The 27097-nt window shown below is 40.9% G+C and overlaps 1 protein-coding gene across 1 annotated transcript; it reads left to right on the forward strand.

Annotated features, from left to right (window-relative positions):
- The first annotated feature begins 266 nt into the window (after positions 1-266).
- On the forward strand, positions 267-26599 carry relt (RELT TNF receptor). The gene is made up of 11 exons (XM_046388841.1): positions 267-578; positions 14355-14429; positions 14548-14640; positions 14882-15066; positions 15558-15610; positions 15761-16015; positions 21005-21085; positions 21717-21795; positions 23077-23460; positions 24271-24399; positions 24862-26599. The coding sequence occupies exons 2-11, from the start codon at positions 14388-14390 to the stop codon at positions 24863-24865; spliced, it is 1305 nt and encodes a 434-aa protein (XP_046244797.1). The 5' UTR covers positions 267-578; positions 14355-14387; the 3' UTR covers positions 24866-26599.
- The last annotated feature ends 498 nt before the right edge of the window (positions 26600-27097 follow it).

Raw genomic sequence — 27097 nt, forward strand, 5'->3', positions numbered from 1 at the left:
AAGGACCAGCAATGTGAGGGGCAGGATGAAAAAAATGAGCTGATTTTGAAAATGTCACTAAATCATTTCACATTTTGTTTATAGCTATATTCAAATATTTTACATGCATTTAATCTTGTGATTATTTATTTCTTCAGTTCTTTTTATTTACCCATTTTTTGGTCATTTATTCAATATCGGACACTTTGGGCCTCTATATGCAATAGATTTGTATATTGGCTCTCCATATAAGGAGACCCACAGACGTTACGAGCTCCAACCGCCAGGTTGCGAGCCACAGCCTCTGTTGGAGAAAGACACCAACCAACAGAGGGGGTTTACGCACACACACACACACACACGCACACACTCTGACGGGAGTTTCAGTTTGCAGCAGTGACGTACTGTGAGCTCACTGAGCCAGCTCAGTGTTTATGTCTTTTTTTCACACACACGAGAGGAGCCAGATAGAGGGGCAACCTCGTTTACCGGCTTTGTGGTTTTTATCATTCCTCAAGCGTTTATTTTAACTCAGTCCACTACAGCTGATGATGCTCGTGTCTGAACTCTGATTTCATCCCCAATTATTCACCAAACCGGTAAGTCAGACAACTTTTTTTCTTCTTTTTTTTGTACCCTGTAGTAACAGTCTGAATGGCTGCTGAAGCCGGTAGTTTAGTGTCGTCAGTCAGTGCCGGCTCGTACGGGGTTTCTCTCCCAGCAAAGCCTGTCCGACCGTCATGACCACTTTTACGCACGGCGGTCAAGTGTTCCTATGACTTTATCTGCCCTAATGGGCATCACCTGGCACATGTAGACACCTCTGCACTTTTGTAAGAAGGGGAAAAAGCCACAGCTGTTTGTTTCAACGAAGTTCCTGGCGGGAGACAGCAGTGACTTTAGCTGAACAAATGGAGTACTTTGTATCTGTGTCTGTGTAAGCACTTTTCTGTGGGACTCTTTCATTTATCTGCTGTACTTTTCCAAGCTTAGGGACTTAGTTTTGTTCTGATGTCCATATCGTGACCAAAGCTTTACCGCAGCATATATGGGTAGTTTACAAGCCTCTGGTTTGGGTCATTTAATGGACTATTCTGCTTTAGGGGGCTAAATACGTGTAATCTGACTAATGTAATGAGCTTCTAACAGCAAGATTCACAGTGCAGTGCTCTCAAATGACAGAGCGAGCGCATGCTTGACGCACTGTCATGGGTACGTGATGACCTCACTGGTAGCGTGATCCTCCTTCCTTCCTTTTTAGTGAAGTGAAACATCCTGGCTCTGCGTTATTTCCATATTATGTATATCTTTATAATACCGTATGATACTGAAGAGACCAGTTCAAGCCAACTGAATGACGCTTAATAAAAATCATAGCTGATCCATGTTGCATGGAGATTAAGAGAAAGAGGAAAAGAAGCTCTTGCACATCTTTCTATGTTTGCTAATTTAAAGTGCTGTTTTAAAAGCACCCCAAGTCAGACTGTGGTTTCTGCAGGATATACAGCTGTGTAAGGAGCCCACCACACCGTGCAGTGAGGGCAGGCGCCCTGCCTACACACATTTACACAAGAACCAAGATGAGACTGTCATTTTAGGCCGAGGGCTTCTATTGTCTGACACCACATTCCTGCACGCTTGTATCAATAAGAGGCTTTCTCTCACATACAACTATACACACATGCACACACACTTCCACCAGAAGAGGGCCATGTACAGTTTCACTGGCCTGTGCTGAATATTATTACGATACAGGCATTTTTAAAGGAGGGTTTTGCAGGATTTATACAGCGATACTCACCAGTACTATGTTGTCACGGCACAGGTCACGAGAGCATTCAGTGTCCATCTCTCAAAACTATTTTTGATGTCACCTGTTTCATGAATTACTTCCTGTTTCCTGTCAAGGACTTGCATGTGTGTGTGTTTGTACAGCGTGATTGGTGAGCTTGGGAACATATTAAAATTTATCACAGGATGTATCTTGGTTTTGCCAAAGCACAAATTATATCTCCTTATTTTCAAGTTTTTCCAAGTTGACCCACACTTAAAAACTGCAAATGAACCCTTCTGCTTAGATGTGTGTCTTTTTTGGCAGAAAGCCACATTTTGTTCATCATATCGTGTGCTCAGCTGATGTTAGACTTAACTGCAATAGGGCTCACATCTGTAATTATGCCACACACACACACACAAATGCCTTAATTAGGAGGTGGTGTGTGTAGCTGTACATTTATCCTGAGCCAAATTTAACCCCTATTCTACACTCTACCCCACCCAACATTTGCTGTATGCTGAATGCATTCATGGTTTGGAAGAAGCAGCGATGACATGAGAGAGGGAAGAGAAGAAGAGACAAAAGTGATGTGGAAAATAGACAAAGAGCAACACAGAGAGGCATAAGGATTGATGAGAGGAATGTCAAACTGTGTCTGCTGCAGCTTGGGGCTGGTTAAACGTACATGTAGGTACTTTCAGTGTAACTTAACTGAGGGATGCAACTCTGTTTGACCATATGTGTAAGTGGAAGTCAAAGACACAGATAGGGTTTAATTAGGCCACCAATCCTGTCATCTGTCCGTCCATCCGTTCAACCAGAGTGGTCGGGAATGCCTCCAGACGGTCTTCCGTCCCCGTGCCTGCCTGCCTCCCCAATGTCAGCCAGGAAGCTACGTGCCAAAGAAATTCCCACTGCATTGGCCACAGATCAAGCTGGCTCAGCTCTCCACACACAGATTGGTGGAGAATGGGATAATTACAGGGGGATCTGGACGCAAAAACCTGGAAAGATGTTGGCACAAGCATGCGAGCACGCTTGCCTGCTGACCCTTAAAAGTATGCACATGCAGATTCAAATTTAAGTTATTTTTAATGAGAAAGCAGGATTTGATGGAGAGCAGCACCCAAAATTTAGACTTCTTCTAAGTAGAGGTTTCCTCATCACCAAATTTTTTTTAAAAAAATATATTTATCTTATATTCATCTGCTTATCTGCAGCATTCTCTTGATTTTAAAGTGAACTGGGCAAAGTGCAAGTCATTCTGCAAAGGGTTTCCGTCAGTTCATTCTTTTGAAAGGAAGTGGGAAAGAGTCATTTCCTGGATGTTTCAGGTTATTTCTAGCTAAAGTTTACAAAGGTTATACAGGATGTCAGGGTGTCATATTTCCCCATGAACTGTGCTTTGTGAATGAAAAAATGCCTTCACAATAAGAACTGTGTACATGTAATAACTTGTAACATGTAAAAACATGTAATAAATTGTAATAAATTACTCCTTGCCTGGGACCAAAATCCACTTAAAAAACAATGGATTAGATAATAAGGATAATATAACAATATATATCATGCAAAAGTGGAAGAATATAAGAAAGTATTTACTCGTATACAATTTTAAGGTACTTTGGTGTAAAGTTGCATCCAATGATTATTCAATTTATTCTATTAAATGTTAAGACAGTGAAAAAACATGCCATTCACATTTACTTAAATTACACCATGATGCCTTCAGTTTACTTGTTTGGTCTGTACTACAGTTCAAAACTAAATATACTCAATTTATTGTCACGAATGACAAGAAAGTTTGACATTTTTGCTTTAAAATTGGCTGAAAGTTTCAAACAACTATCGATTGTTTTTCTGCTTATTAACTAATTGAATCGATGCACCTGCCCTTGAGGGTTTCCAGTTTACACTCCACTACAGTTCAGAGGGAAATATTGTACCTTGTACTCCATTCAATTTACTTATCAACTCTAGTCATTAGTCATTCTGCAGATTAGATTTTACATATGAAATATGATCAGTTTATAAAATGTTTTACTGATTAAACTACCCAACAGCATATGAATCAAAAGCTCAAACTCAACCAGCTACATCATTAGAATACATTCAATACAAGCCTAAAAATAATAATTCAGTAATAGCCCTCAAAAAGAGTTCATTTTCTTAATTTATTACTTAATTTTACTTCTGATAATCCAAATACAAAAGCAGTTTGTGGTCGTACATGATATTTGCAAGCAGGATTTTTACTTCTAAGTATTTTTATAGAGGTACATTTCAACTTTGACCGAGGAAAGTTCTTCCACCACTGCTCATACATTATACTGACATACTGTATTTGTGCTGTGGTTTGTACCTTGAATGGTTGCTCAGTCACTTTTCATAAGATTTGGCTCAGTCGGGAGGGACAAAAGCAGACAGCAGTAATCTCGCCCTGCTTGGCCCGAGTTCTTGACCTCTCTACCCCCTCTGTCTCTTCCATCTGCCCCGACTCTCCCTCTGTGCACTGTTTAATCACACAGTCTTAAAAATAAGCTTTAAGAAAAGAGGAAAAGGAGACTGCAGACGTTTGCTACCTCGAAAGGCCGACTGGGGGAGGAAAGACGAATCTGCAAGTCAACCACAATCTGCTAGCTGAACCTGCCAATAACCAATCGCCGGCTTTTAGTTGCCAAAGCAAATCACACACCAGCATGTCCGGGTCGATCTCTTTGTGACGAGGCACAAGTGAGTGACTCTGTGTGGGTGTGTGTGTTATCCACAAAATCCCTCATGTGAGGAGTGCTACAGACATGCCCCGTTTCAAAACCACCACTGAGTAATGACAACGTAGCCAACAAAGCAGGAAATTGAACCTTTTATAGAGATATTGACTACAACTCATTTAGATCCATAAATATATGTGGATGTGAGTGTGCATGTCTGTGGTCTGGTTTTGCATGTTTGGGGCAAACTGCAGGGTTGCAAAATCATGGTTTCATGGTTATCTGCTGATATTATTTAAATCCGCTGTCTTTTTTCACCCCCATCCAAACAAAGTTATGAGGTTTCATGTACGTGCAAATGATTATATAGTATAGCCAGTACACATATGGAGTTGTTTAACATGTTTAACATTCCCAGAGGTCTGATTAAGATTCCCAGTGTTCCTTCACTCTGGCCTCCTTTTCCCCAAAGAGGGAAAGTTTCTCTTTGGACTCACTGACCCAGCCATTAATGAAAGTAATATGGTGCCATTTTGTTAAGTATACTTCTTGCCAAGACTTGGTTGAGCAGAGCAATACCACTCTCACGTCTGTCTGTTGAATATGAAGTTAGAGCCAGGAGAATGTTTAGCTTAGCTTAGCACAAAGCAAGGGGAAAACAGCCAGCTCTGTTGGAAAGTCACAATGTTATACTGCCATGTTTTTTGAATCTTTACAACAACCAAAGAGTAAAAATGATGACTTGAAATTTTATTGGGGGGTTATGGCTTGGACTTTTTTTCCTGCTGAGTGCAATGACCCAAGGAGGCTCCACTAGTGGCAATCTCACAACAATGAAAGTTAGGGTTGCAATTAAATGTTTCTGGATTAAACTAATGAAATTTAACACAGCAATGGGTGGTGTGAGACAACCCCCCCCCCCTCTTTTTTTAATCACTTCAGCTTTAAATGGGGAAAAGGAAACAACAAGAAGAATTACGCTTTAAATGGGATGTCTACAATTTAGCAAGACAGCTTTTTCAAAAACTTTCAATTAAAAATGAATAGCAATACCTCTAACCTCTAACAAACAGACAACTAAAACTGTGTATTCTCCAGCTTGTGAAAGCTGATCCCAGCTTGTGAAATACTAGAGTAGATTTTTCCAAGAACTAAAACAGTAATTAGCTAAATCCTCTGTATTTGTTCAACAAATAGAGATAACATGTTGGAAGTGTTGTTTTTACACAGAACACACATTTGTGTGTGTGAAAATTGGAACTGCTGTGTTATAGTATGTGTTTATTTGGGCATTTGTGTGGAGTGCTTGTACTGTGAATTACAGTTTAAGGTGTTAGGATGTAAGGATTTGATTTACATCCACTGTTAACGATGCCGGTGATGTAAGGGAACATACCACACAAAAACGCATATTCTCACGCACAATTTTCCAACTCAGATTGCACCATATTCTGCTTTTGTCACCTAAAACCTTGAAGATGTATTTCTAAAGTACAAGTCTAGTTTGTCTGTAGACATAGATTGACTTTAAAGGAGAGCAAAAGGATGGACACACTGGTTGGAAAGCAGTCGAGGGGGGGATATGAATCTCAACATCTTCTAATGTTGTATCACCACAGTTTCCCCTCTATGGATGTGTATTCACAGAGACTGCAGGAAATAATATCGCATATCATCACCCTCCTGTATTACAAGATCTCTGGTTGTTGCAGTGGTATTCTGGCAGATCTGCATCACCTCACTGCTTCTGTCTCTCTTGTCTCTCCTTTCTGTGCCCTCCCCTGACTCCCCCTCGTCGTCCCCCCCGTCCCCCTCTTACTCTTTCTGGTCAATTCGACCTCAACGTCAATTCCTGTTCCAACTCGGTGATGTTGGACAGATAAAGACACAAGAGAGGCCTGTTAAGTTTCTGCTGGTGTACAGTTCCACTGGATAGCATGACGACTCACATCACGTCAACCCAAGGACAGAGAGGAGGAATGGCGGGCGCAAAGAGACAACGACAGAAACGCATCTGCAGACGTGCGAGGAGAGTCGAAACCTGCCCAGTTGTCAGACGTGCTCCCCATAATGAGACATTGTCTAAGCACTAACGCAGAAAGTGTTGGCGTAAATCAGCCTTTCATTTGCCGATAATGGGCACCTCCATTGAGTCAAACAAAGGGTATGGTTGTCCCCATCACGTCGTTGTCAGACACGTGCACATTATCTCTAAGTTCACGAAATGTCTGATGGATAATGGAGTGTAATTATCTTAAACCTTTTTTTTGCCGGCTCAGTTCTTTTCCGTTGTATTTCACTTTATGGGTCGTGCGATAATTCTCATGTGCATCACAACGAGGTGTTCCCCAAGACTGGACACGCTACGTGATCTAGTGGGCTAAATAGGTAGCCATTATCAGCACGGGAACTTGGTGGTTGACTTCTTTTGCCAGGCCACACTGCCCGGTGACGGAGAGGGAAATCCACGTCTTCAGAAGTGCTTTTGAAAGGCCCAAGCATTTTATTAAGCATTTGTGAAGCACCATAAAGGGTTTTTTTTCTTTTTATCAAACTACATCAGCATGTATCACCATGAGCATTATTCTGTTTTAACCTGGATGAAAGCAAAAGCAAGGATATGTCTCAGTATTATGGACAAAAACAAAGAAAATCCATAGAGTAAAATAATTCTGCCATATGGAGATCATGTGTTTCTGAAATGGCCTTGGCATGGGCTTAGCACATTTCATGAACAACCGAGTTTCAAACTTGCTGACAATTCATTTCTGACATAACCAAATGAATTTTTAAAGGCTTCAATGACAAGACAAAGGAGTATTTTTCAACATGTAAAAGATTAAAACCTTTGCACTTATCTGTCCTTCTCTGGTGATGCATCACAAAGATCTGTAAACCTGACCAGTTCTATAGTCATGCTTAACATGATGAAAATAAAACTTTTCATAAGTTTTACTAATTTTGTGATTATTTCATTGAGGGGGCAAAGCCTGAAAGCCATTTCAGGCAGACAACTGCTACAGTTTATATGACATGTCCCACTACGGTAAATGCTATACCTTTCAGTGATCAGTCAACAACCCACATTGGACCACACTGTCAACTACTTAACTTGTATTTTAGTTAAGGATAGATAAGGAAAACCATTTGGTTCAGGAAAGGTTAAGGTCATGTATACTGCTACTGTGTACTGCCTACATTGCTGCTTCACTCTTTAGTTTGAAAATGCTGCCGCAACTAAACATAGAAATTTATAAGCCTCGCTCTCAGCCCAGATCCACCTATAGCCTCAGATGCCAGGTTTCCATGGGGAGAAGTTTATTATTGTCTCTCCAGTCTTTAAGGTCAGACCTTAACCACCAGATAAAAGCTATGTATATATTCTCCATATGTGTATATGTTCAGAATGGTCTTTGAATAGAGAAGCTGTCTCGGGACTCACATATCTTTGTAACTGAGCAAACTGAGCAAAAGCAAATCCCATAAATTTCATTGATGTCATAAACAATTGGTCATGTTGCTTTGTGTTTGCTACTAGCATACATCCACTTTACAGGGAGACAGAACAGAATTAAATAAAATAATTGAGAACCAATGTTTTTTTTTTTACTCTGGTGTCGAGTTTCATGGTATTTGTGTCATCTTAACTTTCGTGGAATTTATTGTGTTGTTATTCTAAGGAGGTTTCTCATTGCATTTAAATGCACAGGAAGTACAGGTTTATGCACAGGTTTATCTTATTGTTTACTGAATGTTTGAATTGAATTGAATGTTTTATAATGACAAAGCATCATACAATGTTCTTTTAAAACTGCCTGAAAGAAAAGGGATTAACACTCAGTTATGTGCAACTATTCATGCTTTTTTATAAACCGGTTTATCTGGTTTGACTGGCTAAGTGGAGAGTTTTAATGTTTACTAGGCCAGATACTCTACGTAGCATTTTGGCTGCATTACACTACTAAACAATCCTCTGCCTACATGGAAAACAAGCCAGAGGTCTAAATTACAGTTAGAGTTAATGTGAGAAAACACTGCTTGCTGTATTACGATCAGCATTTGTTTACAAAGGTGTAGCTTGAATTCTTCTTCAAGTTATAAATGGCGATCCGTAAGCATGACTGGCTATATTTTTGTGCCTGTAAACTCCTGTGTGTTTGACAAACGTGGCTTATTGTGCGGAAGCCAGTAATGTGACCCTGGTTTACCCTTGATCTCGCCTGCTGCTTGGTCGCCTCACGCTGAAAGGCAAGGAGTTCCACTCATACTTGTATTTCCTCTTTTGTGGTTCCTTTCTTCCTTCACAGCTTCATCCAGCAGGATTTCTCAGCTCAGTTGCTGCATGACATCAAGGAGCCAGAAAAAGCTCTCAAACACATTAACTGCGACTCCAGTCCTCGCCCCAAAAACCACCACAGAATAGATTAACGTTCATGTTTTTGTCATGACTTTGCCGTCACTTCTTTATTGTTGCTATTTTTGGGTCCCGTGAACAAAACAGAAAATGTGACTGGTCATCTGATGTTGTTGCGACTTGTTATTTGAACAACAGCACCGAGAGCTTCGAGTAATTACTGTTTTACAGTTTGGAAATAGTCATCACGTTCCTCTCCCTTTCCTTTGAGCTGTTTTTGAATATTTATTCTGTTTTGTTTTGTCGCTCATTCACATAAAATGACGAAGGCATGGCGGGTATTGGTGTGTTTTGGCTTCTTTGCTGGGATATTCTGAGAGGTGTTAATTTCCTGTTATATGCTGCTCTTCCTCCAGTCCTCTCCTCCTCCTTTCTCTCTCTCCCTTTGTTTCTTTTCATTTGTTTGTCTTTCATCCTTTCCTTCCCTCTCTGCTCTTACTAGCCACACATAGTCCATCGGACTGCAGCCTTCAAAGCAAAGCATATGGCCAGGTTATGAGAAAGGAAACCATGCAAACAATAAAATGCAATTACAGGATTGACAGCTCAATAGATGAAAACGCAAATCTAGCAAGGGTAGGAAGAGCATGTGGAAGAAAAATATGAGAGTTCATGGATGCATGACACAAAAGTTACAGCAAGCAGACAAAGAATTAAATTAAGGATGTAAATTAAGGCTATTTTTTTTGTTTTTTTGTTTGTTTAGTAGATCTGTGCTGAGCATCAAAGCCATAGATATGATAAATGAAAAGTGTTCAGAAAAAAGCTGATAAAGGTCAGCAAAGGTTTTTGTATTTGAAAAAAAGTCAACCTTTACACCAGTTTTGAAGCAGACATTGCAAGAAAGGGTAATGATAAAGTGAAAAAAAATAATAAGAGCTGCTGTTATATAAGCTGTGGTGAATGAAGGATTTGAAAACAGAGGAATAAAGACTGACCGATTTCTTAAAGCTACAGTTACTGTTCCATTTGTATGAAAAGATTGATGCCACTCATGTCTATACATTAAACATGAAGTTACATCCTGTTTCCTAAGATGTGAATTCTGCACTGCTGTAGGTCTGAGTAGTACTTTTTCAAGGTAGGAAGAGAAGGATAGGTGTCTGAAGGCAGACAAGGCCATGCTTGAACACAAGGGCAGTCATGTGCCTGTATGTCCAGTGGAAGATCCACGTGTGGCGGTCACTTTTGTAGTGGGTTTGTTGGGAAAAACCTCCAACAAACTGGATTTAAATTTGGATGCATCACGCGCAGACAGTGCTGGCTTGGACCGGCTGGCTGTGAATGGCTGACTTCCGAGGACAGTGGTCAGGGAGCTGGCTCGTTTTGAATATCCTTTTTGGACATGCTTTCACGTGCATTTTGTTAATCGAGCACATTTTTACTGCATGTGTTGCTGTTGTATGTATCTACTGCTCTTGACCTGTGGAGAGCCAGTGGGTCAAATAGTTGGGAAACTCTTGCGTCCCACATTTCCAGACCCATTCTTTCTTCAGTTATTTGGATCTTTGCATTGACTGATAAAGAATTTAGTTTTCCATGAAGATATTCAAATCTGTACCATCAGGGGTCTTGTTCTAATCACTCTGACCTACTGTAGATCTTTAACCCAACCTTTTAAAAACACCGTGCTGCTGTATAAAGATGATTTCACAGGCGTTCATCACACGATAAATCAGTTTCGCCTCGCTCTGCTGGAGTTTAAGTACAGTCGTTTCGATGACTGCACTTCTGGAGGTCAAGTGAGGTTCTGTGTGGAAAACCAGACATTCCTCAAACTCTCTAACCCGGTCCAATTTGTTACTTGACACTCTCCAAAAAAAAAGGTACTTAATTGTAGGTCCCATTTTTGTTTTGCTCTCTCTATCATTGTCGTTTTATTGATCATTTTTTTCCCTTTTTTCAGCTGCGTGTGTGTGTGGGTGCATGTTTGCATGTGTGTGTAAGTGTATATGTATCTGCATGTGTGTGACTTGTAATTAGCCTCCTGCTCTGGTCTTTATGGCATTTTAACAAATGCTTCCATATATATACTCAATCATGCTATCAGACTGAAGTTTTAGCAGTCTCACTCCCTGCCACTTTCACTTCTTTCCATCCATCCCTTCCGGCCTCCATCCCTCTCTTTCTCCTCTTCCTCCACAGCTCTATCGGACCTTGCCCTTCAACGCTGTGTTGTTTTTTCAAACTAGTGGTTTTTCTATCCTCACTTTATCTTTTTCTTCCTCCCTGAAATTATGCTTCAGCAGCCTGTCATTGGCACGAGGGCTCAGATGGACCAAAATCATAAACTCCTTACATTTTTTATTTTCTTGTTTGTACAAGGCACAGCTTGGTGTCGGCTGGATGTTATGGCATTCGAGATGTGGGCGTACATATGTACATATGTGTGTGTGTGTGTGTGCGTGTGTGTGGGTGGGGTGTGTGTTATAAATGCATGCAGAAATAAAGTGTACAAGACTTTGTCAAGGCATACCATCACTACATACTTTCTGCCCATATGCACAAGGGCAGTGATGGAACAAGTATTCCATCAAGTAAATGTATTTACATGTAATCATCAATATTTACATAAAGTATCAAAAGTAAAAGTACTCATTTTGCAGTAGTCAGTGTTTTACTATTTACTATAACTGTTGACTACAACTGATGTACATGGATTAACATTAATGTTGCATTAATGTGTGTGTTGCATTTTACTGTTTTTACTGTAAATGTTTAAGGTTGAGCTCATATGAACTACTTTATATATTGCTGGGTAAGTTAATCTACAGCAGTGCATCATATATCATAAGAGAGAGCCATGTATCTCTTAAAAGTCAACTTTTCACAGCCCACTTTTCAGCTTTCTGATGATGCATTTTCCAGATAATCCAAGACTGGTTTTTAAAGGGTTTATTTTAGAGCTTTAGAAGTAGGGAAATTTTCTCAATTTATAAAGAAACACTTTCAGTTTCAGTTTATCAAAAACTTATACAACTTATACATGATACTGGACAAGCAGGAGATAAAAATTGTAGTCTGAAAAGTAACGAGCAACTAAGGCTGTCAGGTAACTGTAGTGTAGTGCTAAGTACAATACTGGCCTCTGAGATGTAGTAGAGCAGAAGTATTAAGTAGTACCTCAGATTTGTGTGTGTACTGACCACACATCCACATCGAAAGAGAATGAATGGGTTTGGAGAGGAGAAGAAGTGTTGATTTGCCTGCTAACTAATGTTTTGCTGTGTGGTCAAAGGTGAAGATGGTGCAGAAAGTGGCCTCATCCCTCACGCACACGCACACACACACGCACATGCACACACACACACACACACACACACACACTCACACGTGCAACATGCACACGCACAAACACACACACACTGTTTCAGCTGTGATACAAGGGGCATGTGCTAAGAACGTCAGGGGTGTGTCTGTGGTCAGAGTGACAGTATAAGACACAGGCAGGTACGCTGAGTTCTCCATTCGGCCACACAGCCTCGTCTTAGTTTTGTGTTGCTCTTTTAACTTCTGGAGTTGCATTTTAGCGTTAACCGCACCTCACAGTTTCAGATCTTTATAGAATTTCAGATTTTCAGTCTTAATTTTCTGGCTGTGAAGTCCAGTGGTCACTTTTGAGTTACCTGCCCAATTAGCACCAAATACGACTTTTATCAACTGTTTGGCCAGTTTTAGACGTTAGGAAGAAAGTTAGAGCAAAACTGTTCTTGGCTCTGACTCAGCATTTGTAGCAGCATACACAGCATCCTCGCTGAGTTGCCACGGCAACTGTGTCAGTCAACTGCAAGTCTGGGGTAAGTATGCTGTCGTTCTCCTCTCTCTCCCGGGTTCTTGTGCTGCCTCGTAGCCAAAATGTGTTCCTCCATCTTTTAATTCTGCTCCCTTACTTTGTAGTCTTGCTCCTTTGCATTCCCTCAGCTTCTCGTCTTTTCTTCCGTCCCTCTTCTTGTCATCTTTGTTCGCGCCTCTCATGTTTTTGCTTTGGTCAGTGGCTGTTTTACAGGTCTATTTGGGGCCAGCCAGTCTGTCACTTACATTCTCTCCTCCTGGGATAAAAGTACACAGTAGAAAGAAAGAAAAACATTCTTGACATTGCATTGCTGTCAGTCTTTTGCACGTTGGGCTCTCGGATCATATTCACCAGGAATGAAGTTGTGGTGTTATAAATGCAAAGACTGATTTTTGTGTTCTGTGAATATGTTGTGTCTATAATTTTGAAAGTAAGATCTTCACCATACAGACCAGTTGTATGCTGACAAGTCAAGGTTTCAGATCAGACTGGTCTTATACAGTCCTATAATTGTGGCCACAAATTAGAGCGTAGCAAACTTCAGACAACAAACTTTTATTTTGTCAGTTTGTTATTTAACAGGGTGTTGCAGAGCACATTATAGAAACCAAATTATTTTTATGTTACCATATTGTTTGGCAGGAGCGGCAAAATATCATAGTCATCATGCTTGTACAATATGATTTTGGTATGTTATCAAGGAGGGAAAACTCAAATCTGAGAGTAAGCCAGTTTTAAGTGTCTGCGTGCTATAAAAGAAAGAGAAGCATCAGTAAAGGGAAGAAGTAAAATGTTAACCATGCAGTTATGTGTGTGTACACAGAAGAGAGTAACAGCATTTTAAATACACTGTTGTCAAATATTTTCCGACTGCATATCCAACTGCTAAATTTAGAGATGACAGCACAGTTTTTCTATAGCACAGTGCAGTGGGTTTTTGGCACACGGATCTAAACACATGATCCATTGGTGCAGATTCAAAGATTGTCTTGACTGATTGAGCTTTTCCTTTCATTTATTTTAAGCATCCTGAAATATATTAGAATATATTGTCTTCATGATGTCACTTATTTTCAATTACATTAATCCATTAAAAAAAAGCACTTCTTCTTTCTCAGTTAAATGTCAGGGAACTCTCATCCCAGGGACAGCTAATGTCAAGTGTTCAGAAAGTCAGCATGTGTCGGCAAATGAATATGTTCCAACACGAATAAGTGCTTTAAATGTGTGTGTGAGTACTGACAGCACAAAAATAACCACAGGAAAGCCCTGGTTCATTCACTCCTGTCCATATAAAGGACCTGATTCACGTTAAATGTTATTTACAGCATTTCCATCTGCTCTTTACCTCCCTCCCACTCTGGTCACTGCACTCTGGATAAGTCACAAAAATGACTCAGGTGTTTTTCACTGTGTGAGCATGTGCTGCTTTGTGTGTATCGTATGTTTGTGTGATACATCATGTTGTTATATGTCACCAGTAGCTGACTCAAAAAAATGTTTCTTGACAGTTAATGTGCAGTTAAATGTGATTGCCAAGAAATAAGCACGGTTTTGTTGACTGAGGTGTCACTCTTGATTATTTTTTTTTTTTACGATGCAAACATATGTGAACCTGACCATGTTCCAAAGCGTAATTAACCTTTTTTCCGACCTGTTTCTTCCTCCTGCCTCCTTTAGATCATATGCACATAGAAGAATACATTGAAGAAGATGAGGAACCACCTTTGCTGCTCAGCTCTTGTCCTTCTCACGGTAAATATGTGTGTTTGTGTTCAGGTGGCAAGTACATCATGAGAGTATGCACTCAGCCTCCTCTTACTCATGAGCCTGTATGTGTGTGTGTGTGTGTGTGTGTGTGTGCGTCTTACAGGTGCTCGGCTGTGGTGGGACTGCAGCAGTGCAGTGTCGGTGGGGGGAAGGGTGTGTGTGTCTGCAATGCCCTGCTGGCCAGGAGCCTTCAAAGGTGAGACTATCAGCTGAATTAAAATGAAATTAAAACAACTTAATCTGCTTTTCTGCTATTGCAGAACCAGTTTCTAAGTAAGAAAGTTACTCTTTTGTCTCCTTACCCTGAGCTAAATGAATACGGGACAAAGAGTGCAAATCACCATACAAATCACCAAACGCTGTATGAAATTGCAATTTTACAGTCTCCTTTTAGCTTCTTTGCTGAATTTGGAAACAATATTTTCCTCTCTTGCCAGGCTTGTGGACAGATCCAAAGTCCAACAGAGGAAGTGCAATGCCGAATATGTCCTGCTGGAAACTTTTCAGATGCATTTGATTCTGAACTTTGCCGTCCACACGCCTCCTGCAAGATCCTCGGCCGTGAAGTTACAACCCCTGGCACTGCAACCTCTGATGCCGTCTGCGGTGACTGTCTGCCTGGGTAAGGAATGCCAGCCTGTCTCTCGCTTTGTATGTTTGTCTTTGTCTGTCATCTGCCTACCTGCCTGCTGATTAATCCAGGCACAGATGAATGAATCGGGCTTGACATTCAAAGAGCTTCGCTTGAACGTGTACCTTGTAAACTTTTATTCGTTCTAATTTAATCCCTGTTGTTTTCTCTGTGTCGACAAACTAGAAAACACCCCCACATACATCCGCACACACACACATGCACGCACGCATACACACCCACACACGCACACCCAATGTGACTGTGTAAACAGATTTTTGTCCCCACAACTACAGGAATATGCATCCACACACAGGCACTATGTCATTCACCACAATGGGCAGACAACATCAAACACTGAGTAAAATAGTCCACAGGCTTAAACCGCTGATTCATTCTTTTATAGTAAAATAGTCCACCACTTTTTTTTCCTCTCTGTCCATCTCTCTAATTATGCTCCTCTTTGTTTTTTCCCTTTGCAGGTTTCACTCCAGTGTCATAGGGGAAGTTTCTACCCAAAATCCCTGTGTGAAAAGTAAGCGTGATCCTGCAAGGGTGTGTGTTTAACATCACATGCTGCTTGTCCATCGTTCAATTCACAATGATCATTTGTACATAAAGATGCGACTATGTGTCTGCTCTTACACCCTTCCCTCTTTTGTCTTCTTGTCCTCCTTTGTCTCAGCATCTTTGCATGTCAGGACAGTGCGAACAGTGGGCAAAGGTCCATCCAGTGGTGCGGGAGGGCCAGTCAACGGCACAGTGGTACGCAGCGCTGAGGAGAAGACAGCGGAGTACGCCGTGTTTGCTTTGGTGCCTGTTTTCTGCGTGATGGGCCTGTTGGGCATCCTCATCTGCAACATCCTGAAGAAGAAGGGATACCGCTGCTCTGCTGACAAAGAGGGAGGAGATGAAGAAACTGCCACACCCCAGAAAGAAGGTGAGAGAGATGAAATGACAGAAATTGTGGAAAAAAAACAAGAGGAAGGCAGGAAATGAATGAGAGAAGAAAAAGTTACTGAAACTATGTTTTATGTTCAGGTTGTTGTCACGTTGACCCATAAAAATGCCAAATTAGCACACATGCATGCACACGATGTGGTCAAGTGTTGTCAAGGCAAAGCCAAACCAAGCTCAAAGGGTAGTGTCCTTGTGTGCAGCCACAGTCTATGCATCTCTGTGATGTGACTGCACGATATCGTGCATGGGAGGCTTTTCTTTGAACCCTGACCTTGGAGGGGTCATTACATGTCAAACATGCTGTGTTTTCCCAAGCACTCACTGTTATTCTTGTGGTTTTCCTATCTGAGGAGGGGAAAAATAGCATTCCCATCAACTTACCCGACTGACGTCACAGAGAAACTGACTTGGGTAAACACAGAAAGAAATATAAAGAGAGCCACAGGAAGGCAGAGAAAAAGGGAGGTCCAGTGGAATGGGGTCAATATTAACTATTAACTGAAAGAATGAAAGATATCAATAACTAAATGAAGTTTATATGGAGAAAGGTTGAGAGACAGAAGCATAGTTACCACACCTCTTTCCGTCATTTGCACAGTATCAGAGTAACATGAGTGCTCTTTGTAATAGTGTATAGTCATATTGCCCTGGAGGACTTGTTTGACCCAAATGAAAATCATTTTTCCTTCTCTGAGTTCATTTCGGCCGTCTTAACACCTGGTTTGGACTTGATGGTGAAGTAAAAGCCATCTGTACTTTCTGTACAGACCTACATTGTTGAGCACACACAGAAGTACACCCGTATCTCCTTTATGTGCTTATTTTACTCGATGTACTGTCCCTGTTCTCAGGTTTGTATAGCAGGTAAAACCCTCAAATCACATGGGATATCTATTGTAGCATTGCTTCGGTTAGCAAGAGAGGACACACACTATATTGTGTGTCCTCTCTTGCTTCAGTTAGCTTTTATGAACAGCAAGAGAGGACACACAATGTAGTGTGGACTTCTCTAAGTTTCCCTATAAATGCATGACATTCTGATTAACTACGTCTCCTATGACGCATTTGGCTGAATTTATATGTTGCGCAAACTCAAAAGGTGTGAGTCAGAGAGAGTTCATTCAATATAGCAAACATTTCAAACTTGCTATTGTGTTCACTTGGTTGCCTCATACAAAAAGTGGACTTAACTTAATGCAATAGTTAGGGTTAGGTTCATTGGGAAACTATTGGGAAAATATGTTTTTTCCTGCTGAGATTTAAGTTAGATTGATACTCGTCTCATATCTGTTCATTAGATGTGCAACTATGCACAGCTTAGTTTAGCACAGAAACCCGAGGCAGGGGGAAACAGCTCACCTAGCTCTGTTGCTCAGTTACATCAATTTACACTTTGGTTTTTGTGTGATATTAAACACGATGTAACATTTCAATTATTAAGCTTAGAGGTGCTGGTAGGTGGATTTTGTAAGTGTTGGACAGAGCTAAGATAGCAGCCTCCTCTGCTTACAGTTAAGCTGCACTAAACTAAGTTAACTGCTGGCTGTAACTTCATGTTTAACTACACAGATATGGAAGTCTTATCAATTTTCTCTTCTAACTTAAGGCACGAAAACAAATTAGCACATTTCCCAGTATATTTTCAATTTACCAGCATAAATAATTTAAACACTAACTCATTAATGTGCAGAAGCTACACAAACAACTCATCAAGTTAAATAATGAATAAATGACACTTTCAAGTATTATTTTACTATTTTTTTTCATGCCATACAGTCCACGGGAGCCCAGTCTAAATGCTTAGTGTTTCCCTGGTTCACTGTACAGATAAGTATTGTTTTCCCAGGGTATTATAACTCACTGCTGCACAGTATATTCAGGGATCTATGTGTATCCGCTTCACTCCACAGTAACAGACAGACAGCAAACATGACTGGCAGTTCCTGTCATGTAGTGTGTCAGCATACACAGATTTAAAGGCTAAGCTGGCTTTTCCCTCGCTCACCTGATGGTGCGAGGCTCAGAAGCGTCAGGCATAAGGAGGGTCAGAGCACAGCTGCTGTCTCAACAGATCCTACTTTGCGTCTCACGCCAAGAAACAGTCTACGTTTTCACGACACCTGCTGCTTTGGCTTACCGAATCTGTCGTTAGGATTAAAAACCGGCAATGTATTTCACTGATACAAACATCAGATTATCCTTTATTTCAGTCATCAACAGTACCTACAACCCATGACATCAGAAAGCAACACATTTCAACCCTGCAAGAAACAAGATCTTGTAGAAAAATGACACTGTTATCCAATGTAATTTGTGTCTTGTATGCTTCTTGTTACAAAAGCCAAAGATGATAATTTTCTACTGTGTCACCAAGTCTCCAGAGGATATTATGTAGCCGAGCCTGTTTAGTGTAGATCCAGGGCCAGCAGATCTGGTAGGAGACACAACATATATTTATTGAAAGTATCGTATTGTCACATCAGTTTCATTAGCAGAAATATTGTGATCCAAAACAAAAGGCAAGTGATCTTTGTGACCTTTTGTTTTCAGTGGTCTTTTCCTCTCTGACCACTATGTTGTGAAACTTAAGCCATCCCTGCAATGAAAGGGAAACTCCCTGAACCCTCATCGCCCCGCAGCCCTTTAATTGTTCTTATACTCTCCATTCATTCGATTTCTTGTTTCTTGTTACATCTCCCCCCCTTCTCATTTGAACATGACACTGTGTAACCATCTCTTCTTTCCCAGTTGGATCAATAATTCAATCAGGTCCTCACTTCATGGCTTAACATCTCCTCTTTCTCTCTCCTTCTCTGTCTCCTTCCCCGTTTCTCTCTTAGCTGTACTTTGTCATATATTCTTCAGATTACCGCCTTTATCCTACTTTATTTTAATTTACTTGGCATGAGAAGTTGCATGCATCAATGATGAAACTGTCAGTGATAAGGATTGTGTGTTTTATTTGAATTTGGCCACAAAATTTATCATTAAAAATTGTATCAGCAACTTACATCAATGAAAATTAATTTACAATGTTATGGAGATGATGCTAGTGCATTTATGAATTCCCAATTGTCTTTTCATCACTGAGGACACATTTCAACTTCAGGTAAAGATGAAAAAAAACCCCACTATATCTATGATAACATTTCACAGTTTATGTGTTGTCCATTGGAAACAAGTAACAGCAACCCTCTTTCTCTCCTCCTGCACATGTTTGAGGACAGATGATGCACGGGTGCAGAGATAAGCTTTCAGCCTGCATGTGTGAGTGAGGTAGATGAAGGACAAGAGATGAGAGCATTAGTGAAAAATGTTAGCAAAGACTACAGAAATTGGGTAATGTAAGGAAGTAAAGGACTGCATGTAAAAAAGATTAAAAGACTGATCAGAGGGCAGTAGGAGGTTTGGGATGCTGCAGGGAAAAACTTTATCTCCCTCTCCCTTCTTGTTATGTAACTATCCTTTGTGGCAGTGTGCCGTCTGTCTCCGTGTCTGTCTCTCTCCTGTAGTCCTGACTTGGCTAAGGTTAGAGGTAAACTTCCTACCCCAGCACTTTTCTCAACATCTCCATTCAGGGGGAACACCCACAGGGATGACTTGCAGCAAGGCCAGGCTTTGCTCGGCGGTGCTAAAAACAGACTCTGCAGAGGTAACTCTGACTATGCAGAACTACAGGCAGAGAAAAGTTTGATGACAGAAGAGTGCAGTGACAGGAAAGCTGAAGGAGGGAAACAGAAAGGGCAAATGTGGGGGTTGATAGCACAACAAATGTCATGAGATGCAGTCAGATCTGCAACTTTTTGTTTATGCAGCATGACGCTCAGGCTGCTCAGCCAGAAGGACAGAGCAGAAAGGTAGTCACTGCAGTTTCAGCCACAGCTCCACAGCACTGCTGCATTTAAACCTGGAGGTCAACGTCAACTGAATTTTTACATTGGCTGAAGTTCATTCAAGAACAAGATGACTGACTGGGGCCTTAATGTGGCTTATGCTGAAACACTGAATGTATGCTGAAGGAATAAATAGAAGAGAATGAGTGCGCCACACTGTGAAATGGATGCCGTTATCCTCGCATAGCAACAGCCGCTGAGGAAACAGAGTCATTGTGATGGCCTAACAATAGTCTGACACTGTATGGGCAAGAAAGAACCAAACACGCATAGACACAAATGCATTTATATTGTCACATTTTGCTCTGTAACACTCAGAAACACACAGTCACTTGGCCTTGGGGTCTGGTACACACACACACACACACACACACACACACACACACACATAGACACACACACACACACATAGACACAGTCCTGTGTGTTTTAACAGTGCTGAATGGAGCGTGATCGCTGAGTGAGCTATTCTGGACCCCACACGCCCTCATCGCTCTCCTCCTCTCAGCTGCCTCACTGTGCTGTGTTATTATGGGATGGGGGGGTGGGTTGCCATGGAGGCATATCTATTCTTTGCTGTTCAGTCATCCGCATCCATTCTTATCAGTCCCATCGTGCAGTGGGGCACACTATCCCATAGCAGTGACATACACTGTGTGAACTGTGCCTCACTCTGTCCCTGTCTGAGAGCTGCGAGTGAAGTTGTTGTAATGGAGATTTAAAGCAAATCTATCCGCTGATCACATGAATTCTGTCTTACATATCCGAATCACCTCCGACATTACAAACATACTGTGATTTGAAATATACAAAAATTTAACTGTTGTTTGGGGATGTCAGCTGCATCTCGTTTTCTCAGTTGGCTCAGTTGACATCACTATGGTATTCTGACATTAATGTTCTCCTTTTTACAAAACACAAAAACCCTTTGTTATGTGCTGAAGGTATTTACCCTTACACATTAAGATGAAACAGTCTGTTAACGAACGAATATGATATTTGTTAAATGAATATAGAAAAATGCCAATATACTTGCTAAGTGGTAATTTTTCTCTGTCTTTTTCTGTTTGCTTTAGGTAACAGCTGTCCCTACATTTCAGACGACCTGAATGAAGACACCATCAGCGTGTTGGTTCGCCTCATTACTGAGAAGAAAGGTAGATGCTGAGCAGCAGTGATTTCACTTATGAGCTAATGGTCAGAGCCATTTCATCTCTTGTGGTTTTAGAGGGAAACACAGACATCACAGTCATCGCAGTACGTCAGAGACATGTCTCCACTGCTGAAAACTCACACTGTCAGCTGCTTCACTCCATCCGAGGTGTTAGAAATGGGGAAAAAAGAAATTCAGCCATCATAAGTTTGACTTTTGGGGATATAATAATCAGCATGCGAGAGTTTCAACATTGCCAGCAGCACATTCGGGCTGTCTACAGCAGTGATGAATGTTTCCAATTTGGGTTAACATATCACAGAGTTAAACATGCACATATTCTGGATATTACTGTAAATTTCCTACATCCCTTAAAAGAAATGTGAGCGTTAAAACACTGTGAATCCTCTGATGAGGATGCCAAGTTGTCTGGAACATTTGCTAGTCAAGTTAATCTTAAATAAGCCAGACAAATGTTCTTCCTCGGCTTCCAATATGGTCTAAAACTACAGACAGGACAAGTTTAATTATTCTGATTTACAGCACTGACTGGAACCACAAAAAAACCCCCAAAAAAACTGTAGTCAACATCAGTGATTGATTCTCATCTCAGTGTTGGTATGTGTGTGTTTCAGAAAATGCTGCTGCACTAGAGGAACTGCTGCTGGAGTACGAGAGCAAACAGATGGCCCTGAGCAAAGGCTCTTCAATCAAGTATGAGACACGCACGCGCGCGCACACACACACACACGTACACACACAAATCACCCTATACTTTTGCTTCATCATGCTGCTCAAGGGGAAGCTAGTCACAGAGTCAAGAAAAGTTATGGTGTAAACAAGGCAGTGAAACATTTGGGAGGCTCCTAGCAAGAGGCTCTAATAAAAAATGTGTGTGTGTGTATGTGCATCCGCGTGCCATAGACATGAACACACACACACAACAAAGTGAGGTGCAAAGTAAAACATTAAAAACCCTAATGTCATGATAATATAATGTACTTCAGACCATGTAGTGGAGCTCTGGAGTGCGCTGATACTTGGCCGTGACTCACAGCGAGTGTTTATAACCGCTGTCTCTTCAGTCATGAGGCTGGAACACCCCGTCTGTCACTAAGGTCATTGGCTGTCATATAGCTCAAAGTCACACGATTTACATGACCATGAAGTGTAGTTGTGGTTGGAACTTTGGTTGCAAGCTGTGGCAGTTAAAATTGCTCAAGTAGTCTGAGGTTAATCTAACAAATCCAGCAACATGCTGCTTTCTACCACAGTCTGCGTTGTCATGTTTATGCTCTGAATTATCTGCCCTTTGCTTTTCCCACGCATTCACTTAAGTTCATCTTATCTCATAATGTTACATGATGGTAACTGGATCCAATGAACTCCTGCATGTATGCCCCATTTAGAATGGTGAGAGGCATCAGGGGCCTCTGGGAGTGTGCTGCTGCTCAATGGGCTGCTGTAACGAGCTGCGAGCTTTGGTTTCGAGAACATTCTGACACACACACACGCGATACACACCCTGAAATCTGGAAAGCTTTCAGATCCTGCATGCGTGGTGGGATGTTCTGAGGTTACGACAGGTCACCCACAAGCCAGTATAACCCAGGGACACGCAACTGCATTCATCACTTTTGCTCCGCCTTTGACTTCACAAAAGAACGATGGAAAGAGAAAAACTAAAGAGGCTTGGGTGTAACACTTGAAGTTACGATTTTCAGCTTCTTTTTCATTTACACATTTACACTGAACAAAGGCATCCTGACAATATGCTTTGCAACACAGACAAATTTAAGTGGACAACAGACAGTATTACAGCCAAAGTTTTGACTGCTTAAATGGTCTGGACTGACAGGACAAGCAGTCAGTTATGTTAGTGACACAAATGCAATTTGTCTAAATTAAATATAAAAAAAAATGATTTTGTCATTTTGTAATTGATCAGTTGTTCAATTCATCCTCCTCCTCCTCCTCTCCTCCTCCTCCTCCCAGGTTCCCGATGCTGTCTCCCCTGTCCCCATTCCGCTCCCTCCCTAGGCTGTGCCCCCATCAGTCCCACCTCCACACCATCTCTGGCCTCTCCGGCCTGGCCCCCAAGCACGGCTACCGCTGCACCCGCTGCGCCCAGAGAAAATGGCCCCCTGTCCTCATACCTCCCCTGGACTCCCTGAAAGATCCCCTGAAGCCCCCCCAGACCCTTATCCTGCCCTCCCTGGACACATCCGCCGACCAGCAGAAGAGACCCCTGCTGGGAGGAGTGTTTGTCGATACCCATCATACACAAGCTGCTGTGCCAAATGCTGTCCTGGAAAAAGTGGAAGGAAGTGAAGTGCAGGAGAGGAAGGAGGGAGAGCTGACGGTGTTGTCTGTGGGGAGGTGAGGCATGTGCATGTGTCACACCACACACGACTCACATGACACATGGGGACACGCAAAATATAATGTTGCTCTTCCACAGTTTAAGATAAAACAGAATATTGTTCTTATGTACAGTTTTGAGTTATTGCTACTTCATGCTTCTACTCCCCAACATTTCAGAGGCAACTATTTTGACTTTTTCAAGTACGCTCATTTGATTAACATTTTTAGATACAAAACATAATGAGCATTTTGTGAAATATGAAGAAGAAAAAAGATTGTATGATGTAACATGTAAATTGTTTCTTTATTATATAAATTCAACCAATTTCAATCGATCACATAAGTATCAGTTATCATAATCCTATAATTATAAAACAGAAGGCCATTTTTTTGCATTAATGAGAACTTTTACTTCTGATACTCGTACCTTATGTAAATGTTCCTGAATTCAGCAGTTTTAGCCCGCTTTCACACTGTGGAATTGTTACTTTTACTTTCACTTGCTTATCCTCTTGATCACAGAATTTTCACCTCAGACACATTCACAGTTATTTTTCTACGAAGCAGTTAAGTAAGAGAATGGCTAGAACCATTTGAGAACTGTACAGGTACAGACCTACAAGTAGAATTACAAGTAGATTTCAAATAACCCTCTTAAAGTACCAGAAAAGAACATTAGAGCTGAAAGAGGAAGAAAACACACACACTCTCATACAGCTCCAAGCTCCTGTAAGAAAATGTGCGTTACAGTGGCAGTCATAACACCATGATTGCCGTGTTATCTGAATCTGACAGCGATTGTATCTCCCTGTTCCACATTTACAGATTTCAAGTAGCTCAGATCCCAGAGCAGAAGCCCGTCATCGTGGAAACCAAGAGCAACCAGGAGCAACGAAACTCCCTGTTTGGAGGGAGACCCTTCTCCTGCTCCTCTTCTTCATCCGGCATCAGGAGGTACAGCCTACAACACACAGGAACACACCTAATGGCCGCTCTCCCTTCACCATTTCTCTCCATTTCTGCCACGCCGCACACACTGCAAAGCGGTTTGATCATTAGCATGTCAGCTCACATTCCTCTGACCAACACTGACAGATGTAAGTCTGTTTCAGTGGAAAAGAAAATTATACACAGTGTGATCAGTGTATCAGATGAGTGTCTCTAAAATGATGCCTGGAAATGAGCTTCTTCTGTGTGCTCCTCATACACATGGACCAACGCTCTCTGAATCAGCATTACTACAGAAGTCGTACCTATCGTCAGCCGTTGGGATCACCTTAAAAGTGGTAGACGTAGGCAGTCATTTATGCTACAGAAAATGAGGAATGACACGATACATGTGCTTTGTTAGCTGCTTCATTTCATTTTATTTTCAGTCTGTTCCTCATCCTGTCACATTTTGACTCACTCTTTCAGGTGAAGAGACAGAGAGACAGTGTACGATAACGCTACCTCGCTGAAGTTGACCTCATCAATCGCTGACGACTTGAAAGCTGGCAGGGAGGGCGTTTCTAGACAACCGACACCACGAAAACTACAAGAACCCCCTCCTGCGGCAAGAAGTTGTTCCTATTTATGCGATAAGAGGATTATAACTATATTTATTATTACATAAACAAACATTGTACTTTACACACCGAACATTGTAGAAGTTCATCTTAAGGGATAGAGTGGAGAGTATGGGAGGATGAGAGGATAAAAACTAAGAAGAAAAGTTTGAAACATAGAATAAAAGCATTCTTAGTTCCTGTATCTGTGCTTCCATGTAGAAAACATACACACAGGGATGAACCATGTACAGGCTACACATCTACGTGTACTCACTTCTGCTTGTACGCCCATTATAACACATGCATAGTCTTTCTTGTGTACGGTGAAGTGTGGATGAAACACTGTGGATCATAGTACATTAGTGACAGAAAGACAAACAACAGCTGAAACAAACTCATTCAAGTGTGTGCATTAAAAAAAAAAAAGAAGAAAATCCAATCAAGTGCCGTCTGACCAAAAGGTTGTTATCATTAGACTGACCAAATCTGGCTTGACTAAAAAGCAAACAAACAGATCTATATGATTTTTGATCATATGACACTTGATTAAAGACCACAGTAGCACTACAGTAAGTATTATGTGGGGAAAAAATGTTATCAAATTCTTTTTTTTTGTTTGTTTTTTAATATTTCACAAGTTTAGTGATTTAAGCTTCCTTTTCTTCTGCTCATGTAGGAATTGCAGGTGAGTTGAGATTTCTGACCTTGAAGATGTTGAATGTAGTCTTAATAGAAGGAGCTCACTGCACTCACTGAGCTCACTTGAACTCAGTTAGCCTTTGAGTGTTTGAGTATCACTCATTCAGCATTGACAACTGCCCGCAGTCAGAATTGATAATATTTCTAACTTCTACAGCTCTTGGACCAGGCCCAGGTAGGTGATCAGGGGCCAAAATGTGTTCTTAGACTGATCGCCAACATGGTATCATAACGCTACATCCCAGTGGCAATTAGAAGCTTTTCTTGTTTTTCAGTCCCGAGGTGAAAATGGGGTAGACATCATTTTGTAGTATAGAACATGTAAATGAATGTAAATATGTAAATATGGGTGGGTGTAGAGAAACAGACCATACATGGTTTTTTTTTAATTTTAGCATATAAGGTGAAAGACACTGCACCAGTGACTGACATTTGTAAAAACTGGTAAACTGTAAACTATCATGCATATAAGTTGAATCTCTGGTCAAAATCAACATAACACACATGATTTTCCACAATCTGGGTACAACATTTCAGTTGTTTTCTTTTGTAACACTTGCAGTTTTCCATTTCTAATCATGAACTTTTAAAAACACACATACAGCACACAAAGACAGACGCCAGTTATGCAATCTCAGTAGCTGTAAGAAACCACTCCTACATAAACACACACATGCACACATTTGCTTTTTATTGTTTAGTTAGGTTATTGTTTGAGATGCAGCTCAGTTGGCTTCAGTTTACATCCACGTAGGGTTTTCAAGAGTGTACTATAATCATAGAGGGTTTTTAGCTACTCATTTTCATATTTTCTTAATATGTTAACAGGAACATGACAACATGCCTGGAGGACTGGATATTTATTGGGTGTAGCAGTTACATGTTTTCATTTGATCAGTTTTTTATCTCTATTCTTTACTATTATTAGGATTATTATTAAAACATGTTTTAAAGCTGAAGTGTTGCTGGTAGGAAGGAAAGACAAAAAAAGCATCTCATCAAGTTTGTAGATTGCATTTATAATATTACATTTTTTTCTGTATGATGTTTTTACTCTTGAAATAAAGAAAAGGTGTATTTTAAATGTTGCATTTATTTATTTTTGTCTGGTGACAGGCAGCTGTTGTCTGTAAATGTGTGTGCTGTGGGTCTGTGGAACAGGTATATGCTAGAGACTTTGTAGTAATGAGACAAAAATGTAGCTAGAACTCCATAGCTTGACCCTCTTATTTGTTAGACAGCACCCCCTAGTGGTAGTTTTGCATCTATTAAAATGTCCACTGATGACGTAAATCAAGGGTAGCTAAAACCAGTGACCTTACCCAGTGACTCAGAAGGTTACTCTACTCATAAATTAAAGTGAGAGGTCATAACCGACGGGCTGTCATGAAGACTAACTTCTC

Source organism: Scatophagus argus, chromosome 5 (genome assembly GCF_020382885.2).
Source record: "Scatophagus argus isolate fScaArg1 chromosome 5, fScaArg1.pri, whole genome shotgun sequence".
In the NCBI taxonomy this organism is placed as follows: domain Eukaryota; kingdom Metazoa; phylum Chordata; class Actinopteri; family Scatophagidae; genus Scatophagus; species Scatophagus argus.

Bases quoted from the DNA above. Each gene is read 5' to 3' on its own strand.
- relt (XM_046388841.1), top strand. From the start codon at position 14,388: ATGAGGAACCACCTTTGCTGCTCAGCTCTTGTCCTTCTCACG. The intron at 14,430-14,547 runs GTAAATATGTGT...TGCGTCTTACAG, and splicing joins CAGCTCTTGTCCTTCTCACG to GTGCTCGGCTGTGGTGGGAC. The intron at 15,611-15,760 runs GTAAGCGTGATC...CCTTTGTCTCAG, and splicing joins CCAAAATCCCTGTGTGAAAA to CATCTTTGCATGTCAGGACA.